The sequence below is a fragment of the Thunnus maccoyii genome, chromosome 19 (genome assembly GCF_910596095.1).
Source record: "Thunnus maccoyii chromosome 19, fThuMac1.1, whole genome shotgun sequence".
In the NCBI taxonomy this organism is placed as follows: Eukaryota; Metazoa; Chordata; class Actinopteri; order Scombriformes; family Scombridae; genus Thunnus; species Thunnus maccoyii.
The window spans coordinates 19,522,087-19,535,243 of NC_056551.1; the positions used below are offsets into that span (position 1 = coordinate 19,522,087).

The following is a 13,157-nucleotide window of genomic DNA, read 5'->3' on the forward strand; positions in this document are numbered from 1 at the left end:
CAAATATTTCAGTCACTTAAGTATTTAATAAAAATTGTCATTAGAAAGATGCTGAAAATACAAACTGATTGGATGGTAGGCAAAGGTATTAGTTTATATCAAGTTTGGTATTTTCACTGCCAATACCAACATTCCCAGTTACAGAAAGAATGAAAATAAGCGAGACAGTGTTTGCCTGGGGCCCCCAACATCACTAAATCCACCCCTGATTACACAGTGGCACAGAGCGGTATCGATCGTCTCATCTAACTATCTGCAAGAAAGCAAACAAGCGTATTTCCCAAAATGTCTGCATTTAGACAAATAAAACAACAATAAAGATCAGTACTTAAACGGACTCGTCACAATCTAAATCAACTGGCAATTACACAAGAGCCCAATTGCATCCTGCAGTATTGTGTTATTCCAGATGTTATACACAGGTTTGAAGCTTTAATCTAAGGTTTTGCAAGTTCTGAGATTCAAAGTTTCAAAGAATAACTTCACTTCCGTGTGTTTATTTTCAACCTTTGTATTAACCTATGTCCTTTTCTCAGAGTTATTTTAGTTCCTATAATTAAGATGTCTTGCCTCCCGCTAATTATTGCCATATGTTGTTTTAAGGTCTGTCTAACTAATTCTTGGGGGGAACTAAATGTTCTGCATCTACAATCAATTATTTTAAAGTCAGTATCTGGCCGACGTTCAGTAGTTCTGACTGTTTTGAATACTTAAGTCAGTATAGGGTTCTGGGACGGTGGCACACAGACCAATTACCCTCAAAGATTTCTTTTCTGCCCCTGTGAAAGTGCCCAAATCCCTGATTCATTATGGACAGACAGCTGGATTAGTGGAATACATAAGTATTAGTCTCACCGCTGCGAAAGGTCTTAATGGGACAGGCCTCCTGGTCAGACACACACTCTCCGTTTTCTAGCGTCCTGTCCTCCTCGCACAACAGACAGTCATTGAGCTCAGGCCCGCTACATGTCACACAGTCTGAGTGACACTCCTCGCAGTCGTTGGTGTCTTCGTCGCCATAGAAACCATCAGGACACATAGAAACACACCTCCCCTCTAGGTGAAAAAAAATGAGAAGTTTGTCTGTTTTCTAAGATCAATATTGTACGAAACCCACTTAAGTTAACAATTTTAGGTGAGTGTAGAGACATCTGCAGTTACACCACATGCACAAACACAGTGAGAGTATTATATACACATGCTTTTAAATATTGGAGAGTATCCTAGTGCATTTACTAATACTGCAGTAGTACAACTTTGAAGCACTTCACTTAAGTATTCCCTTTTTATGCTACTTTATACTTCTACTCAACAATATTTCATAATGAAATATACCTTTTTACTCCACTATGTGTATTTGACAGCTACATTAAGGTTATATTAAACATGAGTTCACCTGACTTGAAGTATCTTGACTAGAAATGATGAGTTGAATGAATGTACCGCTGAGTTCACTCAACTTTTTGAATCAAGTTTCTAAAGAGACATGATCAGCATGTTCGCTGACTTCCCAGCATGCACTGTTTGAGAGTTAAAACTTTCCAGAGATCCTTCTTTTTTGAAGGTCACTGAGAGCAGCTTGGCATGATATCTTTGTACTGACCGTACAGAGAAACAGTGGCAGCTACAGCTTTAAGTTCTTTGTGTCAAATGCAAATGAAAACCAAATTTAATTTGAAGATTAGATCAACAATTTCAGACAGATCTAGATCCACCAAATGAAGGTTAGACTTTACACAACATGCACTTTTGGTGGTGTTAAAAGAACTATTTTTACTTGTTGAGTTAAGCTAAAATTTTATGGAAACCCTTTCACTCATATTCATAAGTTGAAAAAACAAGTTATATTTTACAATGTAGTGTACAGTGTCCAGTTTTATTACCTTAAATTGATCTGTTGATATCATGCCATGGTGCATGTTCTTAAATAAATGTTTGTGTGATCAAAACATTTCAAACTAACTTGGACAGATGGAAAAGGGACCCACTGCTCATTTTTGCTCTGGGGCCCCCAAGCAGGTTAATCAGGCCCTGGATGTTACCAGTCAGTTTGGAAGATTAATATTTGATCAACTTGTAAAATAAGATGTATTGTTATACATTAAATTACCTGACATAAAGTAGTAGATGAAGTAGTTAAGCTTGGTAGACCTGCTGTGACATTTAAATGCTGTTTACATGTTTGAACATTAGTTTTAATAAAACTAAATTATAGAAGTACAAAAAGGGCCTTTGTGCATTTTTGATCACTTTTGATACTTAATACTTCTCTATTTTTACTTGAGTAAAATTTTGAATGCAGAACTTTCACTACTGTAAATGATGCTTCATAACTTTATGTCCTGACCAAGTGGGACAGTTTTACCTGATAAGAAGAGGTCGGTCTCACACCAGTAGCACTCGTGTTCATCGCAGCTCACACAGTTGTCGTCACATGGAACGCAGGTCATCTCCTCTTCCATGCTGTACGTTTTAGCCGGGCAGTTTTTGTAGCAGCCATCCTGAAAACTGATAACAAAAGCATCAGTCAATACCTGCAGTTTTCCCGCTATCACACACACACACACACACACACACACACACACACACACACACACACACACACACACACACACACACACACACACACACACACACACACACACACACACACACACACACAAACTCTACTCTCACAGCAAAAGGGGTCTTTTCATTCTAGTATAGCAGAAACTGAAAGGCAGAGCAAGTGCAGACAGGCGAGATCACACATGGTGACAGTGAGGCACACAGCCTTACTTGTAAAAGCCCTCAATGCAGGACAGGCAATGCCTGGGGTTATCTGTTGAAAGCAGACAAGAAACACCTCAGCTCTCCTTTTAAATAGGAATACCTGCAAAAAAAACCCTGGAACGTGGTTGGCAGCACACCGGGAAGGGGAGCTCGGTCTGCTGTCGGCAGGGTTAATTTTGGGAAAACTTCAATGTGGCTACTGAGTTGTGACTTACACAAGACACACTGCCTGCAGCCCTCCTCACAGGCCATGCAGTCGTCGTAATCTGGATCCTCCACTTCCCCTGACAGACAGCAGAAAAACAGAGTGTGGCGAGAAGATACGTCGACAGAGACAATCAGAGAAAGAGGTGTGAAACGATGCTTTTCAAGATCTGTGTAACACAACAGATACAAGAAAAACCAGCTCATAAATGACACTGTGACCTTGCCTTACCTTCTCCACACTCCAGCTTGGCACACACTCCATCAGAGATGTAGTAGGAGGAGTTACACTTGAGGCAGTGGGCCGAGCTCGTGCAGAGCTTGCAGTTGTCCGAGCACGGCTCACAGCTCCTCTCCTTGGTGTGATAGAAGGCCTCGGGGCAGGTGTCCAGACACTGGCCTTCAAACAGGTACCGCTCCATTCCAAACTTATCTGCAGGAAAAGCAGCATATCATGATGTGAGTAAGCTTGGCTCGTACAACCACCTGGTCATTACTACGTTTCTCGTAGCCAGCTCCATTTTGGATTTGGTCCAAGTTGTTAAAATATTAGAGAGTCTAACAAATCTCTAAACAAATAATTTATCTTCTGTTTTTTAATTTGCAAAGAGCAATCTACAGAGCATTCAGGTGGTTGTTTTAGGTATTTATTTATAGGTATTTTATGCCTTTATTGGATAGTCGACAATGGAGCAATAACAGGAATTGAGGGGGGGGGAATGGGGAAGGACATGCAACAATAGATAGATAGATAGATAGATAGATAGATAGATAGATAGATAGATAGTTGACTTTATTAATTTATTAAAATTAAATTGACATAGCAGCCATATACATTAAATTACAGATGACAACAGGTACATAAACACAAATATTCAGTCATATTCAAGTTTAGTTCATGAGCAGTTAACTGTCAGCAGGTCTGGCAAATGCAGATGAATTACAGAGCCTGATAGCACCTGGCAGGAATTGACCTCCTGTATCGCTCCTTTACAAGCCGGGGTTGAATGACTCTGTTGCTAAAGGTGCTCTTTAGTGTGGCTGACATGCTATGTAGGGGGGTGGGAGGCGTTATCCAGGATTGCCAGCAGTTTTGCCAGAATTCTGTCCTCCTCCAGTGTGACCAGCTTGGATCTAATGACAGACCCAGCCTTCTTTATGAGTTTATTCAGTCTGTTGGCAACCTTTGCTTTAATGTCTTTGCTTTAGCACACCACAGCATAGAAGATGGTGCTCGCAACAACAGATTGATAGAAAATGTGGACCATCTGGTTGCAGACATTGAAGGATCTGAGCCCTCTCAGTAAATAAAGCTGACTCAGGCCCTTCTTTTGTTGGACCATTCCGGTTTGACCAGAGAAGGTGGAGCCTTCTTTCTCCTGAAATCCACCACAATCTCCTTTGTCTTGACCACATTCAGCTGAGGTCTCCAGCTGCATCTCCAGCCAGATGCAAGGTTCATGTTCGACAACCTTAACCTCATTCAGGTAGTTCTTAAACTATAAAGCAAATAAATTATCTAAGATCTAAGCTAAGACGAGGTTCTTTCTTTTTAATAGAATTTGTAATAGCACCATTCAAATTGTTCTGATGACATAAGTGTCTGTTCTGTTTGTAATAAAATTAATTAAATCCAAAAACAGGTCTCAAAATCACACAAAGATGTGTCAATATATAAAATACTGTCATGTTACTTATTTTTAGGGACATTGCTTAGCCTACTAATGCTATGTAACCCTTTGAATTAATATGTAATAGTAGTAGTGTATGTTATTTTTATATTTAAGCAGGATCTGCTTTTTCTAATGTACTGAGTGATTTTGAAGTTATTTCTTCATTGCAATGAAAGAAAACGTTTCAGTGACTGACCCTCATCGGCCATCAAATAATGCCACAGGCTTTAACAGCCAATCAAAAGGAAATCTCAAACACCTGAGACACTTGCTACATCAGTTACTGATAAAACCATCCTTGAAATCAGAATATTTCATCTAAAGAAGACGTGAAAAATTCTATAAAAGATTAGATGGGCAGATGTGTTCTCCACTTGTGCATTAGATAACACTTAGAATGACTGGAGAGAAGAAAATAAAGTATTATTCCCTGGTTCCCAACCAAATCTGCTTCTGTTTTGCAATTTTTTTCTTTCCATCTTTGATTCCCCCTATCCCTCTCTCTCTCTCACACAAACTGTGCATACACGCACTCACACACAGCATAATTTACTTGTTTAGTCCTCACCAGTGTCACAGCTGGTACAGTTGGCAGGCCCTGCATCTACACAGGTGGCACAGGTGTGGTCACACAGGTGACACTGGCCACCTGACTGGTATTTGCCCTTGGCACACTCCAGCACGCAACGGCCCTCATCTAGAGCCCTGCGGTCGACAAAAACATCAAAACAACTTTTTCAGCTGCAGCGCCACAAACTCAACAGATACAAATTATGTCTACGCAGATGAGTTGAACTCATTTACATCACAGCACGTAACATATGGCAGAGTTAAACAAATGAAGCTGAATGTGTTGACACAGAGAGAAGAGAAGGAGGGGTGGGCGTTGTTGGTTAAGCTATGTGGGAGTTTTTAGCTATGCTAGCAGCGTGGCTCTGGGGATGGTAATGTCAGTTGCTCCACCACTTTGGTGCAGACTGAAATATCTGAAAAACTATTGAATGGATTGCCATGAAATTTTGGTACATACATTCATAGTTCCTAGACAATGTGTCCTTATAACTTTGGATATCCCCTGATTTTTGCTGTTGATGCTGTTTGTTTAAAATAGGAGATTTGACATACACACTTCTTTGTCATTTATATTGAATTGATCAGTGCCTTACTGTCTTCGATTATTTGTTTTGTAACAATACACCACATCTTACTCAGAGAAACAGTGGAATGTTTTTATTCACCCCTCTGACCCTGAATCTAAAAAGCCAAGTCCAACTCACCGTGAAGCCACACAGCTGATGCAATCTTCACTTTGCGGCCCTGTGCACTTCGCACACATTGCATCACACGCGTGGCACTTCCCATTACTGTCCTGGTACTCTCCTGATAGACATACAGCACAAGAACAGCACTGACTCAGAAATGAATAACCATCTGAGGCATAGAGGTGGGCTTAATGTCAGGTGCCAAAGAATAGAAGGCACATAGAGTATACACCAAACAGCTCCACACTTTGTTTTTACAGATAAACAAAGCTGACTTATAGTTGACTCAGAATGAAGTGTGATGACAATACATAACACATTGCAAATATATACATGTAAAGTTATAAAAGTCCATAAAACTTTATACTCTCATCAAACATTAGTTGCTGTTGTCCATATATGATATTAATTCGAAAAGGAAATAATTGTCTTTGCTAAGTTAAAGAAGTTGGAGAAGTAAGAAGTAAATGTGTCAAGGTTGCATTATATTTATCTAGAAGCAGTGAGATGATACATAATAGACGAAGAGGACGGTTGACTGACCGTCTGTGCACACAGTGTTAACAACACACAGTCCCTCCTGCAGGCTGTGACCACTGGAACAGCTGCTGCAGTTCCCCTGGCTCGGCCCCACACAGGTGAGACAGCTGGCGTCACACCTGAAGAGGAGAGCACCGAGACTGAACACATGCACAAACAAACACACATACTGACCAAAACACATACAGAAAAAAAACTACACCCATACAGGCACAACAACAGCAAACAAAAGTGTGAAAACAAGCACCAACACACTCTCTCTCTCTCTCTCACACACACACACAGAAGCCAACCACCAGAACAAGGCCTGCCATCAGCAGATAAACAACCCACCCACACCTGAACACACACCAGAGAGCTCACCTCCTACATATCCTTTGCCCATCAGCTATCTCTGGGTTTGGCTCCATGGCGTAGAAGCCAGCACTGCAGGAGGGCACACACCTCCACTCCTCCATCAAGTACCCTTCTGCACAATGGTTGCATGCTTGAACACCTGAACCTGATGGCGCATGAGGCACAAACAAACATGTTGGACAAAGGACACAAAAGGAGTACTGCAAACAACAACAGTCACGTCTTGTATTTTAATGACATTTAAACACCACCCAGAAATTTTCATACTGTTTATTACTGCTGACCCCTGACCCTTAACCTCCACTCTCACCTGCACAAGTAGCACAGGCCTTGTCACAGGGCTTGCATGTGCCTTCCTGCTTGTCATGGTAGAATCCTGCTGCACAGCTCCGCTGGCACCGATTCCTCTGCAGACTGGAGAGGGCGGAGAGAGCATGTGGCACCGTGACACACACAGCCAATCATGTGACACCGTAAAGATGACTCACTGCCATTAGACTGCAGGCTCAGTTTTCCAACCCACAGCACATCACCACAAGCACTTGGTGAACTGAGTCAGTGAACACTGTATTCCGGAAACTTCTAAATCAACAATATGGTGAATATGTCAGATATGTTTTGTCCTTCTCCCGTGATGCTTTGATGATATTTGCCAAAATGGAAATGCTTTTAGAGCTGTGTGTGCAACGGCAGAGATAACGCTTTCTCATGGATACAAAAAATGATATTAAAAATACTGTAGCTTTTTCTAATTGTTATGATGCTGCAGAGGTTGAGTGCACAGGGAGAATCTGTATTCTCAGCGGCTGGAAGAGAAGTAGCAATGTTTACCGAGCAGTTAATTCAAGCATCATCAGAGAATTTGGTTCACCTCGTGTCTGCTTTGCATTCTGTGCAGATGCTGTAGGAGGTGCACTTCAAGCAGTTTTCACTGCACTTTCTGCACATATTTGTATCTGTGGGGAAATCAAACAATACACATGGAATACACATCAGAGCGATTAATCAATCTTACTCACTCACCCCTCAACCGCAGTTACATCAACTGACTATTCATTAGCAGTCTCATATGCAGCTGCAAGCAGCTATTCTGTTAGCCATGGATCCTTAAAGATTCATGTGAGGATATTCCTTGTCTTATTAAAAGATAAGGCTCTATATTGTTATTATTGTCAACAAATGTCTTGTGCAGAGCCAAACCAACAATGAATTGATCCCACTTAATACCTAAGTATTGTGTGTGTATCCAAAGCCTGATATATCAGATTCCTATACACCGTAGAGCTGCGTTATTGTCCAAAAACTATTAAAAACACGTTAGTGAGTCACACTGTTGCACTGGGTGATATGTTCTGTTGTCATTAAGATTATGGTCATGGTAGTTTGTTTAGAAACGGCTCCAGAGACTAATAACAGAGATCATGTTTTCAGTCTCCAGCAAGTAGTGTCTTGTGCAGCAGACGCCACAGCCTGTGCCAGGTAGGTGGTTCTATTTACCGTGCTTCACCAGCTTGACTTTCTACTGAAGTTCTTTGAGAAATTAACAATGTAATACAAAGTCAAGAGGTTGTGATATGTAGCACAACAATCTTGCGAAGCTCTGTAAATGGAATTGCGATCCTGTGCATGAGCAATGGTGTCTGCCGTACAGGTAACTACTCTCTGGAGACTGAAAATGTGACCGCTGTTATTAGTCTTTGGAGCCATTTCTAAACAAACTACTGCGCCCAAACTCTTCATGGCAAAGGAAAATATCACTCAAGGCAATGGTGTGGTCTAAAGCATAGAGGAGGAATAATGTTATGAAATTCATAAGGTTATGTTTAAGGCCAGAAATCCTACCGTGGTCGAGGTAGTAGTTATCCCCACATAGAGCTGTGCAGGTATTGGTTCCCTCAGTCAGGTGATGACCAGGTTGACAGGAAGTGCATTGGTCACTGCGACTTCCAGTGCAGCTTGCACAGGAGGAATAACACCTCTTACAACGCCTGCGGTCGCCCCAGAACCCCCTGGGACACTCTGACACACACATCCTGTTGGAGAGACACGGACCAAAGCACATAGAGGACAAGAAGTGGAACTCTATAAATGAGCGAGAGTGGAGAAATGACATTCTAGGTCCATTTTCACCATTATAATGTGAAAATGGATGATTTAGCATAATATATAAACATGTGGACTAAATAATGGATGATTATTTTCATATACACTATGTGCATATTTACATATTCTGTATACTGCACTCTTACTAACTGTACTCTGTGCTCTCTGTAATCATGCTAACCTTGTGTTGTTCTTGAACTTGAGAAAAAAGTGTAAGCATGTGACACACTGCTGGGGGCTGGGCCCCTCACAACCATCGTCACTGCATTCTGGGTCGCAGGGTCCTGGAAGGGCAAATACTTGCAAAGTCACTGCACCATCATGGCAACAGAGAAGTTATTCAGTTTGCTGATTTAGTTCCATATTTACTTAAAAAAATGACCTCACCAGACATACACTGTAAATCTGTGTTAGAGTCCATTTAGCTGCTGTCCGGACAGCTTAATACCAGCATGATGTCGAGAACATGACTCACCACTGTATTCTTCAGTGAGGTCACTATCCATCGGCATCTCAGCTGATCGGGCTCGCTCGCGATGCACGGGATACGGTTGCTCTGCGGTGCCATAAATCACCAGAGACCACTCCTTTAGCATCCCTGCGAAACAACAGAGACACAGAAAAAGAACAAGCTATGATGTTTGTCTCAGGAGGCCTGCACTGTATTTGAGCTGTTATTCTAGTTGAAGTTCAGTGTATGTTTCATAATACTGAAAGAGGAAGAGCAGACCCAGTTCAGAGTTGTTTCTCTTCTGAGAGGGAGTATCCTGGATTTTCAAAGCCCACTCCCCTGCTGCCTGCTCCCCCCAGCAGTGAGTTGTCATGAATTCCCAGTTCTGAAATCCCTCGGTGGAGTCGTCAAGAGGCCTAAACCAAAACATCACATCATCATGATACTACTACTACTACTATTGTTACTACTACTTATACTACTACTACTGCTGTTGTTGCTGTTGCTGCTGCACTACCAGTCCTATTACTACGAATACTACTACGAATACTACGAATACTACTATTCCTACAGTGATGATTAGAACTATTGCCACTACTATTAGTATTGCTACTAATACTGCTATTGTTACTACTAATATGATTATTGTTAGTACTGCTGTTGCTGCTGCTGCTACCAGTACTTCTAATAGTAATAACAATATAATGGTTTATATTATGCTTATGTTAAAATACAACAATATTAAAATACTCCAATACTCCCATTCCAATTTTTACTTATGTAAAAGTAGAGCAATATTATCAGCCCAATGTATTTAAGTATCAATAGTAAAAGTACTTAAATATACAAGATATACAGCATATATATATATATATAATCAGATTATTTTTAGTAGCAGTAATGTAAGCAGCATTTTGTACAAAAATGAGTTGCATTGTAAATAGTCACTATATCTGTCAAATAATGTAGTAGAGTAAGAAATATAGCATGTAGGGTAAACAGAAGTACCTCAAGATTGTACTTCTACACATATCATATTGTGAGAGTGAACCAGAAAAGTAAAAATGAATGCTGTAAAATCAAAACAATGAGCTGAAAAATGCTTCAGCAAAGTTATATGATAATTATCTGTGGGTTTGTAATATGGCTGAAAAATATTGGTTTAAAGCAGTTATGAGAAGGGTATTTGAGCAAAGTTGTTTTTTTGGCATTGCAGACTAAACTAAGACCCTGCATGTGGTAGAAAATTGCCAGAAATTAATTTTGCCAGAAACTTGCCCAGATACCAGTTCCCTTGAAACACCATATGAGCATAACTCCTGCGACTTTGCCAGTCGTGTTTGCCAAGATCCACAGTTTTTCCCCCCTAATGGGACAATGTGCCAAATTGAAGAATTTGGCACTGTTGGGGCTTTTGCTGTGCTCTAAACAAAAAATGAAGCCACAGGGAGAGTGTGGAAACATTTCCCAACAGTCTGTCTATAATTGCTCTTGGTTACCTGTTAGCAAGAAGCTGTGACATGGTGCCTGAAGGTGACGTGAGCGTAATGGAAAGGTCGCCGCGACGACTGTGAGTGATGGTAACACGGACAACGACATGCTCCACATAAACAACTTGCTGCAGGGACTTGCTAGAGCAGCCTGTAGTCTCATACGCGAACATCAACACTGAACCTGGATGAATTGTTCTGTCGTGAGAAGGAGAGAGGAAAAGAATAAAGAGACACAGTGAGCGGCAGAGAGATAAGAGAAGAGTCAGAAAACAAGAAGCACAAGAGAGAGTTACAAGGAAAGGAGCAGCAAAAAAAAAAAAAAAAAAAAAATGACACCCATTAAAGTGTGTGAGAATCAGTGTGAGAGTAAGCCATGTGAGACAGAAATAGATAAAGTGTGATAAAAGGAGAGGAATCAAGGGAAGTCCCGACTCAAAGTGCTCTTGCAGTGTGGTTGGTGCGATACCTGCTCAGCTGGATGGGAGCCTCCTCCACACACACATGCTGTGAGGGGACTTGTTTCCACCGCTCAGCCTGCTTCACCAGGCTCTCAGCATCCAGTAGGCCAAAGCCGTACAGGTGGCTCACTGACACACACACACACACACACACACACTACACATTAGCTGGGGCATTAAAGGCTATAAAAGACTTCACACACTCCTGGGACTTTGTAGGCGTTTATCACTGTTCTGCTCACAGTATCTCATTAGTTTGTATGCTCGCTGTTTTACAGTTAGCTTAAAAAGAGCTGAGAGAACATTTACCAAAATATGCTTATCATAACTTATCTTTGCTCGTCTTCTTTATTGTAAGTCTTGATAGGATTGCATTCAAAAGACATGATGTAATTGTTCATTTTCTCCTGGCAAATATTGAAAGTAAAGAATGTATGGATTTAGAAATTAAAGGGAACATATGCACATTTCCAGGTTTATATTTATATTCTGGGTCTCTTCTGGAATATATTTGCATGATTTACAGTTAAAAAAAAACTTTATTTATCTTATAGTGGCCCTTTATGCAGCCCCTCAGTTCAGCCTCTGTCTAAAACAAGCTGTTTTAACTCCTGTCTCTTTAAGGCCACCCTCCTGATGAGCCCACTCTGTTCCAATTGGACAGTTTCAGGAAGCTGCCCCTCGGCAGACTTCCAGCAGCTCAAGAGGCTACGTCAACAAACCATGAAACAAACTATAGTAGTAGGATTGCACTACTTTTTCTCGTTCTTTACTCTAAATGTCAGCTTCTCAAATAGATCCATACATGCTCGAACCTGACTCCGATTCGAAATATGAGCGTGGACAATGCAAACAACATGTAGAGAAACTTAAGCAACAACTTTAGCAATAAAGACGATGTCAGTTTGTCGGCAAGGTATAAAAAAACATTGCAAATGAAGCATTCTGAGCAGGTTGAAGCCCTGGGCTTTGACTTGCAGGGAGCATTTCTACATACATTAACCTCAAGATTTGGAACTTTGACCATGTTTAACATAGATATCCAACACCATAACAGTATAAAAATAACAGAAAACCACAAAAAGCATGATATATCCCCTTTAATCAGAGATACAATGGGAATACCTTTGTATCCGGCTCCATTTACACGCCAGTCAGAAGCAATAAGATGATGAGTTTTTGATGTTCGTACAATAATGTGCTGCACATCCCTCCAGGTTAGCAAGGGGCTGAGAAAAGGTCAAACAGAGAAAAACATCATCTTCACATCAGCCGGTGTCTGCATGTATGGATTAAGTGTGTGGGACAGCTGCGTACTTGGCATCCAAAGTGAGAGCGATGACACCTGCCGCTATGGAGGAGGACAGAGAGGTCCCTGATTTAGCTCTGCTACAGCTCTGCTGTGGACCCAAGGTCACCTGTCAAGGACAGAAGATTTTTAAAAATATTTAATATATTATGTAATATCTAAAAAAAACAAAAGAAAAGAAAAACTTAACAGTTTTCTCCTGTTATCACACAGAATTGTGCTTTTCTGCTTCATCTAATGGCACTAATGAGGAAGGCAGCACAAGAAATATTTTGAATGGAAGATATACCATGAAACAATATATTGTACATTTGTCTACCATCAAACATTTTGCTACACCTTTTTTTATGTATTCATATGTATCAGACTATTGTGGGACCAAGACTGCAGTATTGAAATGCTAAATATACAAGATTTTTGCATCAATGTGTTGATTTGTCAGGTATTTTATAAAAACAGACATTCCTGTCTGGTTATTTTGTCAATTAAACAGTTTCTCAATTGATTTTCCTGAAAACTGAATATACCACTATAT

General features: G+C 40.7%; 1 protein-coding gene across 1 annotated transcript in view; it reads right to left on the reverse strand.

Moving 5' to 3' along the window:
- Positions 1 to 13,157, reverse strand: part of pcsk5a (proprotein convertase subtilisin/kexin type 5a) — a 32,534-nt gene that overhangs the window by 8,886 nt on the left and 10,491 nt on the right. The window contains exons 9-27 of the mRNA XM_042395658.1: positions 12,631 to 12,731; positions 12,439 to 12,542; positions 11,322 to 11,442; positions 10,862 to 11,050; positions 9,642 to 9,778; positions 9,387 to 9,509; positions 9,093 to 9,195; positions 8,651 to 8,841; positions 7,680 to 7,764; positions 7,119 to 7,222; positions 6,815 to 6,953; positions 6,455 to 6,570; positions 5,927 to 6,029; positions 5,218 to 5,354; positions 3,209 to 3,409; positions 2,988 to 3,056; positions 2,779 to 2,821; positions 2,366 to 2,508; positions 856 to 1,056 (exon numbers count right to left, since the gene is read on the reverse strand). Of these exons, the coding sequence (XP_042251592.1) occupies positions 856 to 1,056; positions 2,366 to 2,508; positions 2,779 to 2,821; positions 2,988 to 3,056; positions 3,209 to 3,409; positions 5,218 to 5,354; positions 5,927 to 6,029; positions 6,455 to 6,570; positions 6,815 to 6,953; positions 7,119 to 7,222; positions 7,680 to 7,764; positions 8,651 to 8,841; positions 9,093 to 9,195; positions 9,387 to 9,509; positions 9,642 to 9,778; positions 10,862 to 11,050; positions 11,322 to 11,442; positions 12,439 to 12,542; positions 12,631 to 12,731 (2,410 nt within the window). The remainder of the gene's footprint in view (positions 1 to 855; positions 1,057 to 2,365; positions 2,509 to 2,778; positions 2,822 to 2,987; positions 3,057 to 3,208; positions 3,410 to 5,217; positions 5,355 to 5,926; positions 6,030 to 6,454; positions 6,571 to 6,814; positions 6,954 to 7,118; positions 7,223 to 7,679; positions 7,765 to 8,650; positions 8,842 to 9,092; positions 9,196 to 9,386; positions 9,510 to 9,641; positions 9,779 to 10,861; positions 11,051 to 11,321; positions 11,443 to 12,438; positions 12,543 to 12,630; positions 12,732 to 13,157) is intronic.